At 59.9% G+C, this 21,612-nt stretch overlaps 1 protein-coding gene across 2 annotated transcripts in view; it reads left to right on the top strand.

Moving 5' to 3' along the window:
- Positions 1-89: 89 nt before the first annotated feature.
- The window catches only part of GAS6 (growth arrest specific 6), a 32,598-nt gene continuing 11,075 nt past the window's right edge, over positions 90-21,612 (top strand). Inside the window, exons 1-6 of one of the 2 annotated variants that reach the window (XM_029210377.1) lie at positions 90-255; positions 443-609; positions 12,772-12,796; positions 14,179-14,241; positions 18,509-18,631; positions 19,390-19,512. In XM_029210377.1, the coding sequence (XP_029066210.1) occupies positions 183-255; positions 443-609; positions 12,772-12,796; positions 14,179-14,241; positions 18,509-18,631; positions 19,390-19,512 (574 nt within the window). In that variant the 5' untranslated portion in view covers positions 90-182. Of the gene's footprint in view, positions 256-442; positions 610-12,771; positions 12,797-14,178; positions 14,242-16,375; positions 17,766-18,508; positions 18,632-19,389; positions 19,513-21,612 lie in introns of those variants that run through there. The other variant, XM_029210378.1, reaches the window with a different exon arrangement.

Here is a 21,612-nt window from a genome sequence, read left to right on the forward strand (position 1 = left end):
CCCGCGCGAGCGCCGCGGTGCAGCCGCCGGGATGTGACCTTCAGAGCCGCCCGCACGGGATGACCGGAGCCATCGCCCCGCGGCGCCCGCGCCTCGCCACGGCCCCGCGGGCGCTCTGACCGCGCGCGCCCGGCTGCCGGCCCCGGTCTCAGTCCCGGCCGTCGTCCCCGTCCCCGCCCGCCATGCCGCCCGGGCCCGCCGCCACCCTGGGCACTGCGCTGCTGCTGCTGCTGCTGGCCTCCGAGTCCGCGCACAGTGAGTACCGCGCGGGGCCGCGGCGCGGGCTGGGCCGGGGGACCCGTCCCAACATCCCGCCACCCCGGGGGCGAGGGGAGCCCCGGTGCCCGCGCCCAGACCCGGCCCCGTGCGCGCCGACCCCGTGCGCCCTGGCCCCGCCGCGCTGACGGCGTGTCCCCGCTCTCTCCCGCCCGCGCCCGGGAAGCCGTGATCCTGCGGGCGCGCGAGGCGGCGCAGTTCCTGAGGCCCAGGCAGCGCCGCGCCTACCAGGTCTTCGAGGAGGCCAAGCAGGGCCACCTGGAGAGGGAGTGCATCGAGGAGCTGTGCAGCCAGGAGGAGGCCCGGGAAGTGTTCGAGAACGACCCCGAGACGGTGAGCGCGCGGGCGGGGGAGGTGTGCGCCCGGCGCCTGGGACCAAGGGGTGGAGCAGGGCAGCCGGGTCCCCTCGAGCGCCGTCCCTGCGGCGCCGCATTTCCGGGGACACCGTCCGTGCGCGCACGGCTGGGAGCCCCGGCGTCTGCGGCAAGTCCTTCGGCTGCAGGGCACATCCAGACCCTTATTAGGGGGGCGGTCGGCACGGCGGAAGGGCAGGGTCTTAGGCGCCGGGACCCGGGCCCACCCTCAAGACTCCTCCTTCCGAGGCCCAGTTCTGCTGGTGACGCCAGGTGCCGCCTTAGCTGGAGGGGGGTGGCGGATGTCGGCGGGAGGTCCTGCGGACGCCCTGCAGTCCTCTTCCCTCGGCAAGCCTGTGAAAGCAGCCGCTTTGAAAGAACCGTGCGGTGATATGACAGCTCAACCGGGATGCCGCAGGGTCCGTTTTAAAATGTAAAAGAAATAAATGGTTTAAAAAGAAGATGTTTCCTACCTCCCCGCCCCCTTAGCTAGACTGGAGGGGGGGGGGGAGCTGCTCTCAGAGCCCTGATCCGCATCAGGAGGGATGGAGCATTAGCTTCAAAGGCGTGAGGGCTGGAATTGCTGGCAGCAGCGGCTCCCGCGGCAGGAGGACGGGAGTAGAGCTGGAACACGTACCGTGGAGGGTCGGGGGCGGTCCGAGTGGACAGCAGGGACGGGCCCAGGTCCCACCGCCGGTGCGCAGCCCCTGCGGAAAGGTGCACTCGCCGAAGCAGCTGGTGACTTCAGGAGCCCGACGGGCTGGCTCAGGACAGATTTCTATTAATAATGTCCTCGGAGAACGCGGGGTGGCTGGGCACCCGACCGCAGGGAGCAGCCCCGGTGTGGCCTCCGCGCCAGCGCAGGAGCTGTGCCATCTTCGGAGAGGGGAGAGGTGGTGGCGGTGCCCTGGGGGACCTGGCGTGCGCCTGTCTTTGGGAAGTAGGACTGATGGAGATGGGGTGGGCTTACACTGCGTCGCTTCACACCGAGAGGTCAGGGTGATTTCACAGCTGGTTTTGGTTCTACGGGAATTTTTCTTTTAAAGGATTCTTCTGGGATGAAATAAATGTCTAGCGTAATAAACAAATGGCTGTGAGGCCCGTGGGCTTTTACTTTGACTCCCGTTTCTGACCGGTTGGTTTGACCATCCCTTCAGCCCCCTTTCCGAAACAAGCTTTACAGGGATGGCCCAGCTGTGCCCACCTTCCCTCTGGCCCAGCGCGCGGCGGCGGTGGCTGAGCCGTGACAGGCGCTTCTGCCGTGACTCTGTCCTCAGTGTCCGCAGCAACGCGGTTTGTTTTGCCACCGGTCTCTTCTGGCCTGTTTGCCCGTTTCTTTGATGGTGAGTCCTGGTGGCCCAGAGGAGCTGGCATGGCACCTGCGGAGGAGCTCTGAAGGTCCCGCGGTGGGCTGTGTCCCTGCCCTGCTGCGGGATTGTGTGCCGGCTGCAGTCCCGCCAGCCCCAGGCCCAGCCTGGAGCGCTGGCTTGTACAGAGTGTGGGACGGGCTTGCGGGTGACGAGACTTGAGGGCAACAAGGCCACCACCCACGCCGGCCTGCCCCTGCCCTGCCCCCGTCCCTGCTTTCCAGGATGGAAAGGCCTTGGGCCTGGGCACACTGCTCACTGATCTCTGTGCCGCCCTTCCCAGAGCCATCCCCCCCCCCCGTGACTTATGTTTTAATTATAACTCTGTCTACAATGGATGAAATGAAGACGAGACAAGGAAGCCGTGCTCACAGCCCATGACTTTAATGAGACGCCGCCATTTCTGTGCAGGGACTTTGTACTTCCCTCAGCGTCCTGACTTCCCTCCCTGCCGAGGTGGAGTTGCTGTGACGCTGGGGGCGTCCTCTCTCACATCCACCCCGTCTACCCCGTGGGGAATTTGTGAACTCCTTTCATATCAAAGCCATCTGTAATTTTCCAGACTTCTATCCTCCTTTCTGACCCCCACCCCCAAATCATAATCCCATCTTTCCCTTTATTTACCAGCTTCCCAGGGTGGACCGGCCCCTTTTGTGCCTTCCCTTGCAGTCAGTGCAAAAACCCCTCATCTCAACCCGCACCTTGCATCCTGTGTAGACCGCTGTGCAGGCTGCTTGCTCTCTGTCTGGATCTGGCCCTTGGTTTGTTGTCCTTTTCCTCAGGAGGTGCTGTGGAAGGCTGGGAGGAGCCCAGCTAGGGTCGTGGGTTGAGGTTGGTGATGAGGGGCTCCTGCATGTCCGGCCCCGCTCTGGTCGACCAGCTGCCCCTCCAGGTGTCCACGCCATCCTTTCCCTCACTTTGGGGAGGTCCCAGATTCCAGAGACCTGGGATCCCTGGGAAACCCTCCAAACACAGCTCACTGCTAATACACCTTTGGAGAAACAGTGCTTTTGAATGAGGCCGTCCTATGACATTACCAGTGGGTCCCCCTGCCCCACACAGTTTGGGGCTCTCTTGAGAAACATCAATTCCTCGCCTTCAAATGTTGTTCCTTGTGAGTGTTTGCGGGGGTGACCTAGGATGAGCGCCCTGACCTTAGTTCAAAAAGTCACCAGGACCTGGTTCTGTGACCGTCACGGGACCTCCCGCCAGCATCCTGATGTGAGACAGGAGAGGCTGCGGAATCAGCATCCACTGGGCTGTGATCCGCTCGCCTGCTCGGGGGGTGCTTGTAGGAGAAGCCAGTCCTTACCTGCCAGGGTCACCTCTGGGGCTGGCCTGTCCTCTGTGTGTCTGGCCGTTGCAGCCACACACACCTGTTGGAGCAGGGAAGGCCGCACTGTCTTTCCTGTTCAGTTCCTGGGGCTCTGGGGGCTGGTGAGGGGGGTGGGGGAGGACGCCCTGCCCCCTGAGCTGGGGGCTGGGGCACCTGGAGCTGGCCCTCTGGGCGACAAGCCGCTCCTGGAATCCGGAGGCTGTGCCCTCTGTGCTGGGTGTGTTCTAGGCTCTTCCTGCCAGGGCGGGTTGTTCCACCCTGGGCCACGGCCGTCTTCCTCTTTGGGGATGGAGGCGCCTGACGGATAGAGCTCTCCTTTGAGCAGGTAGCTGTGGGCACCTTCCCGATTCCTGGGGTTAAGGGAGCCTGGGGGCCTTCCTGATGCAGGTGTCGCCTGCTTCCCTCCTGCTGACCAGGGTCTCCTCCACATTCTTTGGGGCCGCGGGGGGTGTGTCCCCGCCCTGCCCTCCCCCCAGAGCCGGCGATTAGATTCCATCCTTATCTCGTTTTCCTTTCGCATTGTTACCCTCTCTTCCTGGCATTTCCCTTGTTCTGGCCTCTTGTCCAGAGGACTCTGGGTGCCAGGTCCCCAGGCACCCCTGCTGGGTCTCCGGAGCTCTCCCAGAAGCTCACCGGGCCAGCCCAGCAGTCACCTTCCCGCTTAAGTCCTTTAAGGCCAGTGGGTTCCAGACACCGATACCATTGCCCGTGGCCTCCAGAAAGGATTCTGGACGAAAGACTTACCCAGCCCGACCTGCGGCCCCGCATGGTTCACCACCTCCCAGCACCAGTGCCGCCCGAGGCCTGCGGGTCGGGAGGAATTCCAGGTCCTGGGCCTTGACGCCATCACCTCGGTTAGTTTGAGTTGCAAACAACAGTATTCACAGTGTTTGCAGCTCGGCCGGCATCCCACCCACAGGCCCCTCTGCCTCCAGTGCAGCCCAAGCCTGACCTCGGGCCTCGCACGTTCACCCCACACCCCTTGTCTCTCTCTGTCTCTGTCTGGTGGTGTCTATTTGTCTCTCTGTCTGTCTCTGTCTCTCTCCCCCCACCCCACCCCCGCTCTCTCAGACATGGGGGCCCAGTGGTGGTGATACTTCCCTACCCAGGAGGGTTTTCGGGGTGCAGTCAGTTTCAGAGCCCTGCAGGGCTGCCGCCTTGTCTTGAACTGCGTCTGCCCTCCAGGGACACCTGTCTTCCTGAGACCCCAGAGTCTCTGGGGACAGCTTGGGGAGGGGCACCCCTGAGGGAGGTGGAAGCCCCTCCCTCAAGTCTCCCCTGTTGGGGTGGCCTAAGGGGTCTCAGGGGGCCCAGCAGGAGGGGTGAGGGGGCCCTCGTCACCCCCAGTGACCTCCAGGACAGCCTCGGGCCCCCTGCCCCCCACGCCTGGACAGCAGCCCCTAACACTCACTTGGACGCTCAGACACGCACTTCCACACGCCCCGCTCCTTCCTGCCACACCGGGGTCCGTCGAGGAGTGTGACCAGGCGCCCTCCCTGTGCAGATCCAGCCCCAGCTCCTGTCCGCCTGGGCGGCCCCTTGCCCCGGGGCCGCCCAGGCCTCCCCACTGGGCCCCGTCCCTCCAGGGCTTCCTCCCCTGGAGGCCCAAGGAAGCTGACAGGGCAGGGCAGGGTCTCCGAGTCGTAACGTTTTCTCCAGAGCTGGCTCGGCACGGCTCAGAGGCCTGCGGACGGCTGGTTAGACGGGCCCGCATTCAGGCCCCCAGCGCGGGGCCTGCTGCCCCCCGGGTGGCCTTGAGGGAGAGACAGGCTCTGTCTGGACCCCCTTTGCTGCCCCTGTGCCTACAGACGTGCTTGTTTTAGTCCCGGCGGTCTGCCCAGCCCGGAGCTGGCCCTGCAGTGTAATGACAGGGCAGCCCCCTAAAAGACACCTCGTCCCAGCCTGCAGGCTTAACGTCTGGAAAACCAATTAAAGACGTTTTGAAAGTCACCGCAAGTCTGCCTACGGGACTCAGGAAGAGCACGGCCTTCAAGAAGCTGATGCTTCTGGCCTGTTTCTCGAGGTTCTGAGGTGCTGGGCCGGGACGTTGCGAACCCGGCCAGGCTGTTACTTTGCCCTGGCTGCACTGGCAGGTGTCTGGCGTCTTCGTGCTGCTGCTTCTGTGATGCAGACTTTGCTGTGGTTTGAGGGTTAATATTTGATGTTGGGAACACTCTGCCCCTTCGGTGGTTATTTTAGTCCAGTGATTTCGTTGCGATCCTGGTGCGTGTACACCTGTAAATTTTGACCCTGAGAGAGTGCAGTTTATTAAGTTTTAAAGTCAGTTTTAAGGAGGTGTTGGAAGTGGACGGAGTTCTTTATCTGCCTCTGAGAAAGGCACTTCGCACCAATTAAAAACACGTCCTTCAAAGGAGGTAGTGATGTGTTACCATCACACTTGTTATTTTCTTGGACTTTTTGTTTTTCTTCCAAAATTCTAGGTGAAATTTGTCTCCTTCCAGTTAGTGTCCATGATAATAAAATACATTCTTTCCACATCTGTCCCCAAACCCTGCCATCTAAACCCAGTTCTCTGAGGACCTCTTCTGGGAATGCTGTTCCCTGTGGAAATCCCACAGCTGGGCTGGACCAGCTCCCAGGGCGTCCGGGAAGGTCACTGCTGCAGCCACGGGGCCGGAGGCCAAGCTGGGGCCGCCTGCCCAGCACGTGGCATGACTGGCGGCCACAGGTACAGCCCCCAGGGGCCTCTGTGGTTTGGACACACGTTTCTTTAGCGCGATGCTTCAGGTTGAAATGGAAAGCGTGTTAGGAGGTGGCTGTTGGCAGTTGTCGGGGGCAGGGCACCTTCTCCCGTGGGGTGTGGCAAACCCTGACCCCTGACCCCTGAGCCAGGTCTGCACCCACCACAAGCCTCCTCTGAGTCTCTCCTCGTTCACACCAGCCCGTCTTGTGCTGCTCACAGTGGAACGCCCACGTGTGCGGGGCCGTGGTTCAGCAGGGACCCGAAGGTGCCGAGGTGCCCCTCCATCCCCTGCCGGAGGCCAGGAACGGGCTGCAGCTGTGCACTCACAGAGTCTGTCACGGGACCGCAGAATGCTGCTTCGGGCGAGAGCCTGAGCCGCCCCGTGGAGGCGCCCCTGAGCTGCGGCCCGGGAATCGACAGACTCAAGGGAGTCAGGTCATTAGCGGGAGGACCAGGGGGAACTCAGGGCTGACCCCTGAGCCCAGGTGTCTGCGGCCTCCAGGGCGAGCCTGGGTCCCGTCTGCACAGCCTGCTCTCAGGGCCTCCTGGACACACTACCTTTGCACAAAGGCTGTGTTGGGGCTGCGCTGTTTGCCCTGATAACTTGTCACCCTGTACTCTGTCCAGCATTTTATTTGGGGGTTTTGCATGATGGGAAAATACATCATTTTGTTTTTCCTGAATTCACGTAAACAGGGAAGCATAACATTGCGTTTCTGACCTGACCATGCCACCCTCGCCTGCCCATCTCACCCGCAGCACGAGTCCTCTGCAGCCCAGCCTGTGTGGGTCCCTGCGAAGGGACGGGTGGTCGCCAGCTCCTCCCTGATCCCCGGGCGATGTCCACTTTCCTCTTCCCTCCTACTCACTCTCTCTGGCTTCTCACCTCCTTCCCCTCTCCTGTCGGTGCTGCTGCGGCCTCTCAGCCTCTGGACAAAGCCTGCGGCCCCCCGCTCCCCCACCCACCCACCCGCAGCACACGTCCTGCGGCCTCCATGGAGCATCTCTGGTGCTACCACTTCTGCCTCCTCGGGGCCCTCCCAGGACAGGCCGACATTCCGTCCCACCTGCTGGGCCTCGGTCCCCATTCACACTGCCAGGCAGCCGCGTACGGTCTCTCCCTGTGGCTTTGGGATGACGCCTGAGCCCCCAGCCAGGCTGCCCAGCGAGCCCCCTCCTGGCGCTGGAGACCACGAGGGCCGCGTCCCTGTCCAGAGCCCCCTGCTTCCCGCTCTGCCCCTTTGCTCCACAAGCTCCTGGGGGACACACTCTACTCGCTGGCGCCCTGCTAGGGGCTGGCATCCCGCTAGGGGCTGGTGGGCGTGGCTTTGTGGGTGGGAGGCAGACAGCGTTGTCCCTCCGCCTGGTCCCGCGCTGCCTGAGCTCCACAAGGCCAGCTGCCACGTGTCGGCAGGGACAGGTCAGCAGGGACAGGAGCGTCCCTGCCTGACTCCAGGGAAGATGTGTCGTTTCCTCACTGCTGTGACACTTCAGCACAAGCTTACCCTTCCGGAGGCCAGAGTCTGAAATGCGTCTCTTGGGGCCGCTTCCTTCTGGAGGCCCCAGTAGGGAACCCACGCCTGCCTATTCCAGCTTCTGCAGGCGCCGCATCCCTGGCTCGGGCCCCTTCTCCATCCTCCTGGCCGGCAGGTCAGCGTTCAGCGTTCTTTCTACGTTGCCATTTCTGGATCTGTTGCTGCCTTTGCTGTTCCTTGTTTGCACACCCTGTGGTCCCCTGAGCCCCCGATGGCCCAGGGGAATCATCTCCTCCCAAGGTCAGCCGATCAGCAACCTCACTGACCTTCGCTGTGGAGCCCACCATATTCACAGCTGCCGGGAGGTGGACCTGGACGTCTTTGGGGTCATTGTTGTGCCACCACAAGGGTGTGGGAAGGACTTAGCATGGGGTCTGGTGCTTAGAAATCCCTCAGTGCAGCATAGCCATGGTTTGAATAAAGTTTTGCTGGTTCACCTTCGTGAATCACATTTCCCAGAGAGAACGTGGCAGGCCTGGCAGGGAAGGCTTAGCACCTGGTGAGGCTTAGTACCCGGTGAGGTTTAGTAGTATCCAGTGTGGCTTAGTTGTTTCCTCTCCTGCCTGTGAGCACCCCAGCCACTCAAGTGAGCAGCATTGCTGCATTTGGCCTTGAGAACAAAGGGGTTTCCGGGCAAAGCTGTGGATGACCAGCCAGTGCTGTGAAGGTGAGAGCCCAGCAGCCCCAAGAAGCCTCCGCCAGGAGAGCACATTAGACGGGAAGAAGGGCCACTTCGAGTGAGCCACTGAAGACTGATCAGATTACACAGTGAGGGTACCGATCAATCTTGAGGAATGAAACCGTAAATTATAAAAACAAATTTATTCCATTTCATGCTTTACAAAATTGTATTATAAATGTAATTAGGCACTAAATTTTCAGAACAAAGAAAGATTGAAGTAAGATTTTGGGGAGAGGCAGGGCATATTTTTTCGAAATAATGATGATTTTTAGAAAGCCTACTTTCTCCTTACCGTAAATGGAGACATTTTTGCAAAAAGCGTTTGACAGCTTCACCCACAGTCCCACGAGCCTTTGCTAATCCTAGGTAATCAGGTTATTCTGTCTTGAAGCAGTCAGTCTGTGATACTTGCGAACTTTCTCTTCTATCGTTGTTAACTGGCCTAAACCCTGATTTATCAGTGCCTTTGCATTGGTTACTTCCCAAAACATTCTCACTGACTCATGAAATCTTGACTCACGGTAGATTTATAACTTTACTTTGCAGGTCATTACAAATGTGAAAATTGCACTCACTTTTCAAATTCAGCTAGCCTGGGATTTTTGCCTCATAAATTTGGAAACTGCAAGCAACAGTGGTTTAAACAAGACAGTTTTATTTATCTCTCATGTAAAAGGTGGGAGGCAGGCTGCCCGGGGCTGCTCAGTCGTGGGGGCCCAGGGGCCTCCATGACCTATTTGTGCTCCACTGTACTGGTGCATGGCCTTTGTCTGCCAGGCCTCCTCATACACTGGGCAAGTTGCTGGAGTACCAGCCATCACATCTACATTCCAGCAAGGAGGCCAGAGAACCAAAGTACTCCACTCTCTTTACTCAGTTTCACTCTCTGTGTGTATCTCATTGGCCAGAATTTAGTCACATGCCCACCCCTAGTTGCAAGGGAGGCTGGGAAGTGCAGTCCTGTAGCTGGGTGCATTGCAGCTCTAACTAAATCCAGAGTTCCGTTACTGAGGCTGAAGGGAGGATTGCGGATGCTGGATGGCAACTGCAGATCTCTGCTGTGGGGGGAGGTGTTTGGAAGCAAACCTGTTTTACGAGGTTCATTTCCAAGAGTATGTTCATGCCTGGCCGGAGACACTGTACTTAGCCACGTCACAGAGTTTTTGCACAACACGCCTCTCACGTGGGTCTTTTTAGCTGCACTCATACAACCTGTGCTTGGAGGGACCAGCCCCCCTCTGCTGCCCTGGTTCTTGCCGCACACTGGGCCTCGGCAGTCGCCCAGCCCCCTGAGCCTGTCAGCCTGCAGCTGAGTGGTGAGCGGAGGCTGCCACCCCCTGCCTTGCGGCCCTGCTGACCCTGGCGGGGTGCGGGGGTGCCCAGGGCCTGTGTGCACGTGCTCCGCCAGCAGCTGGGGTGCAGCGGGTGCCCAGAGCAGGTGGGAAGCACGTGCAGAGGGATGTGCCGTGGGCAGGTGCAGGTTGCAGGGAGGGGCCGGTGGTAAGGGGACCAGGGTCTCCATGCCCCCGAGAGCCGCTGCTGCCCGTACCAGGGCCCTGAGCATCCGGAGCAGCGCGTATCATCCTAAAACTGATGTGAAGAGGACCCGGAGAACTGGGCCCCCCCCCTGCTCAGGCCGCTGTCCCTGTCACATGCGTGCAGGTTGGGTGGGAGGGGACAGCCATGGGGATGGAGGGTGTACGTGCAGCCGAGGGAACCACACACACAGACGTGCAGAGCTGCAGCAGGGCCTCAGGGTCAGGGCCGGGGCTGATCCCAGCGTCACCCCTGCCACTGGGTGGTCATACCCAGGACTTTGTTCCAGGACCTCCCTGCAACGTGCGCTTCAGCGTCTGAGGAAGGAGAGGACCCAGTGCCCTCGCGGGGTGTCTCTGGGGACTGCCCCCCCTTGCAGGGTCCGCCCTGGGTTCTCTGGGTGGAGCAGGGCCTGGGGGATCCCAGAGGTCCATGTTCTGAGAAGTGGTGTCTGTGTTTCCTTCCGTCTTGTGGAGTCTTTTGCACCTGGTTTGGAGAATCTTAGCTGAATTTGGGAGAAAGGAAGGAAAAAAGGGTTTTGTATGAACCGTGCTAGGAGAACACGTGGGGAGCCGTGGAACGCCAGCCCCAGGGGTTAGGAGCCCTTCCGGGTCCCCGGGCGGGACCAATGGAGCCTGGGCACCCACCTGCAGGAGGGCGTCTTCAGGGGCCGCTGTGAGCTTCTCGCTCTTAGGAAGCCGAAGCCTCGGCAAGGGCAGTTCAGGCTGCCGTGACCTTGACGGTCTCCTCCCAGAAGACAGATTTGCTAGCAAGGCTGTGGCCAAAGGATTGGTCAACCCTCCCGACTGTTCCCCAGGGAAAACACCTTTACACGTTTCATGTCAGTAAGCAAAGTTGTCCTGACAGCCAAGTCCCAGCCTAGTTTGTCAGAGTAGAGATTTTTGGAAACAACTTAGCGCTGTTATGTATTAAAGGAAGTAATAAATTCTCAGTTTACTGTTTGAGAAGTAACCACATTGTGGTAGTGTGATGTGTGACTCCAGTCATGTTGTGTAATCCAGGTAAGAGTCCCAGACATTCCACGACAAAAAGATTCATGCACCACCGACACTGGTGTGTCTGCAAGGTAACGTCCACGCTGGTCAGCAGAGCCGGGAGCGGGTGTCCCCTGGCCCATCTATGCGCAGGGCCGGGAAGTGCGGCCATCGGGTGAACAGTGGGACAGCATCAGGGCTGGATTCTCGTGCCTCACCTGGTCCCCGCAGGGACGTGGCCAGCCTCTGAGGAGCTCAGGGGTAAAGCAGATTTGCTCTCCTTTCCTGTTCGGGGGGCAGATCACAAGTAGCAGAGGCAGAGCAGGTGGCTCACAGGGAAGTTTTTCCTGTAGCTCCAGAGCACATGCAGCCTCACTGTAGACCCAGGTGGACCCAGCTGCCCTTGGGCGCAGCTCCTTGAAGGAGTTTCGGGCCACACGTTCCCAGGTACAGACCTGCGGGAAGCAGGGCGGCATGGAGGGCTGAGGAGCCTGACTTTTCACAACAGTAGGGCTCAGTATTAAAACATATTACACGTTACTATCAACTAGTCACGACTTTGAAGAATAGAATCTGCCTTTCCGGAAAGCTGCAGTGTGTAAACGTGTGTGTGATCGGGTACTTGCCCCGCAGTTCTTCATCATGTCCAACCCTAGTCCAACCCTTGGCTTCCCAAGCCTGAGCGGGCGCTTCCTGCGTCCATCCTGAATCTTCTATTTCAGAACCAAATTCCCTCCCTTTGCAAAGCCCAGTGGCCTCTGTTCTCCCTCTAACCCCGAAAGATGCCACAACCCCCGGGACCCTGAGAGCTCTCGTCACAGGGCCCCAGACTTGTCTGTCTCTCCGTCCCCAGCACCAGCCGGTGTGGGACTGAAAGCAGGAGAAAGAAGCACAGCCAGCCTTGTCGGGGGCCTGGGAGCGCAGAGGAGGGCAGTCGCCTCCTGCCTGCCTCTGTCACATTCGCATGAATGTCACCTTCGCAAGCGTTGCATGAGTCCCAAGCTTGCTCTGATCCTTACTTTTCTTTTAAAGAAGTTGAGTTTTACAAGAAGCATCTTTACCAGAACGCTACTTTATAAAAGCACATCTGAACGCGTCTTCGCGGGACGCCCCGGCCAAGCACGAGCGGAGGGGACAAGTGAGGCGGTGGGGGACCGGCGGGCGTGAAGCACGGGCCCCGTGGGGTCCGGCGCCCCCGCCCTCCCTGGGACGGGACTCAGTCAGACTCCACAGCCGGCCTGGAGCCTCAGTTTACTCATCTGTGATAATGGGGCTGATTAGCAAGACCCTCCTGGGAGGGTGGTCGCGAGCAAGCAGGTGACACCCAGCATCCGGCCCCTTGGTTCCGTCAGGGAGAGGATACAGGGCCAAACTGCTCTGCGATCGGCCCTGAGCGATCAGCCCTGAGCGGGACATCAGAGCGTGTGGGGTCCCAGAGCTGCTGCCGGGATGGGCACAGGCAGGTGTTTTCTCACCTGACATTCACTGCCCAGCGCCCATCTCTTAATTTGCAGTCATGGATAAAAGCACTCCCCGTCTACACACTCCATCCCTCATCCAGCTGTTTGTTTTACAAGTACAGTAGCTGCTGGGAGTCCTACAGAGGCCTCCCATCTCCCGAGGGGCCCTTCGGCCACCGGGGTCCAAGGCTTGGTTTTTTCTCGGCATGTTTCCTGTCTTCCTGAAAGATGCTTCTCCCGCACAGCATTGCTGGTTACCGCAGGTCTGGTCTCAGTGTGCGGACATCACGCTGCAGAAGCTGCATGGCCCCAGGGACGCTCCTCCCTCCGTCCCCTCCCCCAGCCCTCTCAAGGGCAGAAAATGGCTTTCTGGGCAGCCATCCTCCCTCAAGCACCTGCCTCCCGGGCCTGGCCGCTCCTGTTGGGGGAGAGGGGTGAGGTTTGGTGGACCAGCCGCCAGGGGGTGGTGCCCAGACGCCGGGCACTCTGCCGGTTAACCGCTCCCTTTTCTTTTTCTTTTTCCGCAGGAGTACTTTTATCCAAGGTACTTAGGTAAGTTGGACTCATTTCCTCCTTTTGTTTGGGGCCTCACACCTCATCACCGAGTTGTTCCCGGAAGGACCATGCACAGTGAGCTGGGAGCTCTCCAGGGCTCACGGGGCAAAGCCCTAGTTTGTGTCTTTTATACCGTAGTGACCGCGTTAGTGTCACCTCCAGCCAATGCCATTGTTTGCAGACCTCTGCCCCACTCTGATTCCAGGCTTAGCTCGTTAACTGGAAATATGATTGCTTTCGTGGTTCTCGGGCTGTTTGGTCTCAGGACTCTGCCCTTGTGAAATCACTGAAGACCCCAAAGAGCTTTGGCTTATGCGGACTCTGGTTGTTGATACCATGTTATTAATTAAAGCTGAGAACATTAAAACATGCTTTTGTTTAACTTGGACAACAGGAACAGGCAGGCTAACAGCCTTGGCCGTCGAGCAGTCATGGCACTCTCCGAGCGCCAGTCATGTCTGTGTGTGGAGGCGGGGGGGCCTGGAAAGCCGCACTGAACACTGGGGGAGAACGAGAGGAAAAAGGCGAAGGCGGTCCCGTGTTTTCAGGAAGACCTGAAAGTTCCCCTGCGAACTGTTCCTTAATCGACACTGTTTTAAGGGTTCTTTTATGTCTCTACTTATAATGAGAGAGAAGTATTCCAGGGCTTTCCTCTTTAATTGTGTGAAGCGCATTTTGGTAAATTTTCCATTGGCCTTATAGCCTCGTAGAGGTACCTTCTGTGGGTGTGTATCTGGCAACAAGCGTAGTGGACCTGCGATTGGCCTTGAGAAGCCCCATCCGGGCTCCCTGCCAGCCTTGCTCCCGGGTGCATGGCTTTGTATCCTGAGGCAAAGGCGACAGTGGCCCCCGGGCCACCTCCAATGCTATCCACTGCCTGTGCCCACATCCTCTGAGGTGCGGATGGGCAGCAGCGACCCACCAAAGGGCCAGTGAAGTGGCTCAACCAACACCCATTATGCCCAAGCTCAAGTTCAGATCATCCGGATGCCTATGGTCCCTCCCACCCCTGGCCTCCGTGTGGAGCACGCGGTCAGACAGCACAGAGGAGGAGGGGGCTAGTTCGCCAAAGAGATTGACCATCAAACCACGGGTACTGTTTCCAAGTGGGGGTCAGGTTGAAATGGAGGCCAGCCCTCTGACCACGGTCAGAAGCTTCCTGAGTGCCACCGGAGAGCCTTCTGTACGACAGAAAGAACCCCACCAGGAGGCTGCAGGGGCCCAAGTCTCCTTGGAGACAGAGCTCTGCCCATGGGTGGAGACGTCTTCTCGTCTGACGGTGTTCCATGTTCCGTGTCAGCGTGACTAGTCTCCCTCCAGAGTGTCACGTCTGCTGGCCCCGTGCCGGAAGGTGACGCCCTGCCCTCTCTGTTTTGCAGAATGCATCAGTAAACATGGATCTCCATACAAAAAGAACACAGATTTCATCACCTGCGTGCAAAGTAAGTCTGTCTCCTTACTCGAAGCCCCTGCGTTTGGGGTCTTGGGGCTTTGCTATATTTCCATTGTCTTTGGAGCCACGGCACCTGCCTGAGGTCCTCTCCTTTGCCCTGAACTTCCTTTTCTAAGCGAGTACGTGTTGGCTTTTCGAACAGGCAGGAAATTCGCACGGTATGAAGTGTAAACCTTTCACAGGTGGAGAGAAGGTGCATCCGGCCCTGCCTCCTGGTCAGTCAGGGGCCCTTTCGCCACGGCCACCGGTTCTAAGAATATTCTCAGACCCGTAGGAATGTACTCGGAGTCTCTTATTTCCACACAGGTGGCAGCTCCCTGAACCCATGACCCCACCGCCCTTTCCCCTCCACGTTTCGCAGACGCTTCCTGTGTCAGTATGAGCACGGCCAGCACGTGGGGCTGCGCCCACACTCGCGCTTGGTGGGCAGCGTGCTTGTTAACCAGTGTGCACTGGCGGACACCTGGGCCGTTCGCAGTTTTTATACTGTAACCAGCAAAGCCAGAGCGGCGTCCTTGTCTGAATATATCTGCAGCATAGATTGGACTTGCAGAGGGAAAGCTGTGTTCCTTTTCAGTTCTGCTGCAGACCCGGCCCCGTCACCCCACCCCGGTGGAGGGCGGGAGCGCCTCTCCCAGTACCTGCACCAGCCCAGTGTATTGCTTCTTACTTTTTTATATCTTTCAGTAGAAAAAGTGAAAAAAGACCCCCAGTCAATTCAGTTTCTTTTTTGCTTTCTCATGAGTAAAGCTGAGCTTCGTATGTTGAGGAACCTTGGGTTTCTTTTTCTGTGGGTAGTTTGTTCAGAGTCTTTGCCTACTTGCCTCAATTTGTAGGAGCTGTTGATATATTTTGCAAGTTAGCCATTTGTACTAAAGGTAGCAAAACTTTTCATCAGCTCATCATGCGTCTTTATTATTATTTTAAATTATCATACGTAACACTGACATTTTGCACGAACTTTAATCCACACGTAGACCCACAGGCCCGTCTCAGCTGAGCCTGACTCCAGGCCTGGCTGTGGCCGGAGAGCTCTGTGATGTGGCCACTTCGTCCCCGCCAGGCCCAGCTGTTAGCTGCTTTATTGCACCGGCTCCACCGGTGAGGAAACGGGCTCTGAGCGCACAGCCAGCCCTGCACAGGGAGCCCTGCGCTGCACGCGGGCCTGCACTGCACGCGGGCCTGCACTGCAGGGTCGCCCAGGGCGGGTGGAAGACCGGGACTGGCACCAGGGCCTGGTGGGCAGGGCTCGGCTGCTGGGACCGGTCACCCAGCCTCCCACGTACCAGCCGCTGGCCTTGCCTGTCTCGCCCCGGGTCACAGAGCCCAACCCGGCCCAGGCGCACAAAGGAAGTGAGAGACTGAACGAGGGCAGGGGCCCTGCTGTGAGGCCCGGGCTCCCCACGGACGCTTCAGCAGCCTCCCAAGAGCAAGTGAGGGGCAGAGGCCAGTGTGCACTCAAGGAACCAGAGCCCGCACCCACACATCGGGTTGATGCGAGCAAGCCCCGCCCCTCGGCCCCCCAGGCTGAGTGGGACCTCACCGGCCTTAGGCAGACATGGGAGCATCACAGCAGTTCAGCTTCCTGTCATTACGCTTCACTTGTAGCAGACTTTTGGTGTTGTCAACTTGCCGCACCAGTTCCTTCTTTTTAAATTATGTGTTCAAACTGATTCGTTTGTTTTACTTCCTGGGTTTCAGGCTGTCCTTTTCCTGAGACTATAAAAAGTTGTCTGATATTTCATGTTTAAGCTTATAACCTGCCTCGGACATCTCTGATGCAGTGAGGAGGTGGGGCTCCGTGTGGTCATTTATTCTAGATGTGCCTCCCCCGGGGGTCCCGGATCGGTTTCTGAGGCTTTGCCTTTGGGTCCCAGAAGATTTGGGCGATGCCGTCTGCGGAGTCCTGGCCGACTGTCTCCACGAGGAAGGGTCTCGGTGCCTTTTCTCCTCCGTGAGGACGACGGCCCGCATTTGCATGTATTTCCCAGCTTATAACTCGTCACACCCACACATTTCTGGAAGTGGGAGCAAAAGCCACTGAGACAGGCCTCTGCTGGCCTCAGCAGGTGGCTCACACCCCTGTCCACGTTGCAGCCGCTTCGCCCTCCATCCTCTCTCAGCCATCATGGCCCTCGCCTCTCGCCTGTCGGGGACCCGGGTCGGGGCTCAGGTCTGACTCAGCCCAGAGCCCCTCTGCAGGATGCCTGCGTCCACCGAATTCCTAGAAGCTCAGGGGCACCTGCAAACACTCTCCTTCCTCTGCCCTACAGATAAGCTTCCCAACAGGGCAACAGATGAAAGCCGCGGTGGTGGAGTTCTCCAGCTGGGTTCCCTGTGGGGATCTCCTGGAGCTGTCCCACCCCAGGGGAGGTTGATTTTTAAAGGTGGGGGGGCGGCGGGTAGGCATTCTAGGCAAATTCCAGACAAAGGTAACGAGGCCAGGTGTGTCCTTCTGAAATAACTTTAAGTCTTTCACCAAATATGTCGAGTGGAGACGCACCCCATCTTCCCCGTCCCTCCTGCAGGGCTTCTGATGTGCCAAGTGCTGTTGGGGGAACAGCCGGACCCTCGGCTCGGGTGCTGTCTGGGCCCCAGCACACGTTCCCCCGACCGCCCCAGTCTCCCTGCCCTCTCAGAGCCCCGTCCTGCGGAGACACTGTCGGGAAGCAGACCCGTCCGTCATCTCAGCCCTGGCACTGGGCTTGACCCCCGCCGCCCCGGCCCTCCTGTCCCCCGGGGGAGCCCTCGTTACAGCGGCATGGGGGCCACAGGGCTGACCGCTGGACCCCCCTTCCTCACTCTCCGAGCGCCAGACCCAGTTCCTACTTGCTTAGGGGCGGAAGGCACTCACTGAGTCCACCAAGGACAGCTGTGCATGAGTCTCCAAAATACCCGGAGGTGCTGTGTTCGGGGCACACTTGCAAGTGTTTTGTTGGCTGTAATTGTGCAGAACAAGCAAGCTTTGAGGGGTCCCGTGGAAAGGTCACAAGAAGAGCCCAGTGAGAGACGTGGGTTCCAGGGTTGCGTACACAGTTATGCTGGGCCCTCCCTGAGGGGGTCCCCAGTGACCGGGCCCCCAGACCCATAGGGACACAGTGGGACAAAGCATGGTGTTGGGTCCATGCCAAGGACAGGGGCTGGCACGAGGCCTGCTGAGCCGGGGGACACAGGGGCCCACTGCCCTCCTGGGACCAGGAGCAAGCCCACGGTGGAAACACTGTCCCCAGACCAGCGTCCGGCTGGAGACGTCAGCGTCCTGAGAAAGAAGTGAAGAGGCGGGGGTGAGTGCCCGCCTGGCGCTCTCAACGGTCACGTGCTGGCTTGGCCTGTTCCTAGTGACCAGGCTGTGGAGTGAGTGATGACCTCAGCTCCACACGGGGCGGGGGCAGAGGGAGGGCGGAAGCGCCGCGGCCACCTGTCGTGGGCTTCCCAGCGCTCAGACGGGCCCGTCGCTCGGTGAATAAAGACACACGACAGTGCCTGGCTCAGGTGCTGCAGGTGGATGCCCGGGTATGAGAAGGTAGTGGCCGCTGGCACACAGAAAGGCGGCATCGCAGGGCTGAGCCTGGCCGGGTGGCTGCCCTGCCGTCTCCAGGGCCCCGGGAAATGTGCCCCGTTCCCCTCCACTGAAAGCAGGACGATCAGAGAAGCAGGGTGGCCGTTGGTCACCTGCACCGCTGAAGCCGACAGGCCGTGGGGCCGGCGTGTGTCGGAGAGAAAGGGGAGCAGCGGAGCCCGGGGCCCGGACGGCCTGGACCCTGTCCAAGCGGAGGCAGAGGCAGCAGGCCCACCCGAGGGGCGGGCGGGGAGGCTGTGGGTGCCCCCTGTGCGAACTGAACCCCACAGGCCAGGGGTCCTGGCCTGGCAGGGTGGACACGGCCGCCAGGGGAGGGGAATGTTCTGTGTCTGCCGGGCTGGCCCATGGACCGGCCAGGGCCCTGTGGACCTGCTCCCTGGGAGGTCCAAGCTCCCGGGGCCCAGCCAGGCCCGCTCCCCTCCCCCGCTGCCCCGGGGCCACGGCCCTGACCTCGGGCCCAGGGCGTGGGCGGCCACTCCCTCCGGGCTGACCTGGGTTTCCTGGGATCGGCAGGGCCCGGCCAGCCTGGTCTGTGACCCCCTTCCGCCCAGAGGTGGATGTCCTGTGCGGCCCGCCGGGGCCAGTGGAGGGGACGTTAGTGCCCCAGACCTGCCTCGGTTTCCTCCCAGCTGACCAGGGGCAGCTCAGGGCCGCCTTCTCCTTCCTTCCAACTCAGAGCTGCCGGATCAGTGCTACCCAGACCCCTGCGATAAGGGGGGGACCCAGGTCTGCCAGGACCTCATGGGCACCTTCTATTGCCAGTGCAGAGACGGCTGGGCAGGACGGCTCTGCAACAGAGGTAAGGCCACGGCCTGGGGGCGGACCTGGGCATAGGCGTCAGGCCCTCCCTGCAGGGCCACCCGAGGGCCCCGGGCTGGTGGGGCCCTGAGTCCTGTCTTCCGCCTCTCCCCACCGGGCCGCTTGCCTGCCCCGCTGGGGACACAGCTGCACTGGCCCGTCTGGCTGAGAGCAGAGAGAGGAGAAGCGGGAGGGCAGCAGGCCGGGGGTCCAGGCCCCTCGCTGGCCGGCCCCCTCCCAGCTCCTGGGAGAAGATGGGTGGGCGGGGTCCTCCCAAGAGCGCGAATGTTTGCACAGCGCGGGAGGTCTTGCCTCTGCCCCCTGGGCGGGGCGCCACCCAGCTTGAAAAGCCACCGTGCTGAGCCCTGAACTGTGCTCTAGCCAGGCCACCTCCTTGGCGGGGGGCGCCGGGGAGGGCGATAACCCCTCCTGAGAGCAGGTCTGGGCCTGCGGTGGGCAGTAGGAGTGCCCTGTAGCTGCCCCGCCCGGCGCAGCCCCCCCACGCTGATCAGAAAGGAGTCAAGAGACTCTCTGAGTCTACAATGCGCAGGGTCAGCGGAGAAGCTGCAGAAAACCCCCAGGATGTGGTTAGAACCCTCAGGGGGCCCCCTGGCTGCAGTGGGAGCCCTGGGCCCCTGGGCCCTCCCACCCAGGATCTGAGGGTGGATCCCATGGGGTCGGAGATGCAGACGCTGCGACGTGCTCCAGGCAGGTTGTGGGTCACCTCTGGCTCTCTCCGTCCCTGTGTCCTGTTCCCAGATGTCAATGAGTGCAGCCAGGAGAGCGGGAGCTGCAGCCAGATTTGCTACAACAAGCCGGGCAGCTTCCAGTGTGGCTGCTACAGCGGCTACACACTCTCCCTGGACGGCCGGACCTGCCACGGTGAGGCCCTGGGTCCTGGTTGCCGTCCTCTCTCCTCCTCCCCCATGTTCTTCTGCGACTGCCAAGTTGCCGGTTGGCTGAAGCCACAGTCGCTTTGCTCCTCTGCGAGAGGCTGCAGGCCGTGGCTGGTCCCTCAGGCTCTGGAGGCTGTGGGCATCCTGCAGACACAGCACATGCCCGGGCATGTCTGCGGCCACGGGGAGCTGCCCCGGCACCTCCACATGGGCTGATGCACCAGGACCTGTGGACAGGGCCGGCCCAGCTGGGGAGGCCGTGCCTACTGCCCCAGGACGGGAGGCGGCTGCCAGGCCTCCTTCCAGGCCACAGAGCCTGCAGAGGCTTCTGTGCCAGTCCGGGTCCAGGACATCTGGGGCGGGGGTGGGGGGGTGGGCAGGGAGCCTAGGGTCCCACTGCTCACTGCTTACAAAACCAGCGCTCACAACTGGCAGAAAGGAAAGGTGGCTTTAATCAGAAGGCCAGCGATCTGGGGAGATGGCGCCCTCAGAGTCCCCCAGAAACCACCTCCGAAGATTCTGCCCGGCCCTGAAAGCTTCTAAAGGGAAACAGAGAAGGAATCTGAGTTAATCCCTGAGATGGGGGGTCAGAGTCCTTGCCGTCCCCCACTGTGTGCGGGTGTGTCGACTCCTCACGGCCTCCCTCGAGATGCGATCTTGGTCACACAGTTCGTTCGGGAGATTACTGGAGGGGAAGCTGGGGGGAGATCTGGTCATCTGTTCATTATTCTTCATTTCTACTCCTTTGATCTACAGAAAGGAGACAGGTTAGGCGAGGTATTGTGTGATCAAGAGATCTGAGAGGTGTGCCTGGGCTGGAGATGAGTAGAGCATGGGGGTGCCTGGTTGAAAGCCAGTTGCAATATGGCTCTGCTAAAGTGACAAGGAAGGGGGCTTCCTGAGGGCAGTTTCCGGTAGAGAGCTGCTTACAAATCCCCCCTGTCAGACATCATTCCATTTCTATGGGGTTAGGGGTGAAGGTCCGTCTTCTGTAACTTCTTCATGCTGACATAGGCGCCGTATTCTGAGTGGAAGACGTTGACGTGGGTCTGTAGCATCTCTTTGCCGACGGTTTTAGTTGTCCGCTTACATATAGGGGCAGAGCCAGCTACAATTATTTTGATGCCCACAAACATATAGATTATCATGAGCAATAGTGTTAATCCCATTCTCGTGAGGCCAGTTCTTGGAATTGTGAAGCCAGAGATTCAGTTCTGCTCAGGACGGAGCAGCCCGCGTCACGGCTGCAGTCTGGTCCTTGTGCAGATGGGTCCTGACGATGTGGAACTGTGTAGGTTTACAGGCTCCCTGGGGGGAGCAGGTGCCCTTTGTGTTGTCTCCTTCCCACGATCGATCGCGGGGAGAAATCTTAGTTTCCACATCTGAAAGCCTGTGTTTGCTCAACTGCCCTTGTAATGAGGTCGTGAGTCTTTGAGGCATGCGGTCCTGTGTGCCATCTGAGGAATCGATGTTATTTGAAGTAACGGTTGCGCTTTCTAGAAAGTCCCTCTGTCACTTTAGGAACCAGTTCTTAACTGCAGGCTTTCTGTACTTGTTTGCCAGAGGGGCGGAGGGGATGGAACCCCAGGACTGACCCTTGACTGTCAGTTACAGCGACTGTGGCGTTGGCTTCCCATGGGCAGCCCCCGGTGCGAGGGGAGGGGGTTGGAACCAGGGAGCCTGAGTGAGGCCTGGCAGGCAGTGGTCAGCTCCGTGGTCAGCTCAGGGCTCCAGGGCGCAGGCTGGGACTTCTAGTCAAAGGGCCCCAGGAGTCACTTTTTTACCTTCCTGGACTGCAGTCATTGGAATTAAGCACCGGTTGTGTGCAGCCCGGCCACGTGGTGCCCTGTACACCGTCTGGAATCAGCCTTCTCAGCCAGGCCCCTGATCAGCAGTGCCCCCCAACCCCTGCTCCTGGGCTGGGGCTGGAAAGCCCAGTGGATGGAAGGAAGGGAGGAGGCTGGAGAGGAGCAGGGAGGGGAGGGGAGAGGAGGGGAGAGGAGGGAGGGGGAGGGGGAGGAGGGGAGGGGAGAGGGAATGGGGACGGGGAGGGGAGGAGGGCTGCGTTGCCCAGGGTGCAGTGATG

Source organism: Monodon monoceros, unplaced genomic scaffold (assembly GCF_005190385.1).
Source record: "Monodon monoceros isolate NGI ecotype Baffin Bay Population unplaced genomic scaffold, NGI_Narwhal_1 Super_Scaffold_8, whole genome shotgun sequence".
NCBI classification, from domain to species: domain Eukaryota; kingdom Metazoa; phylum Chordata; class Mammalia; order Artiodactyla; family Monodontidae; genus Monodon; species Monodon monoceros.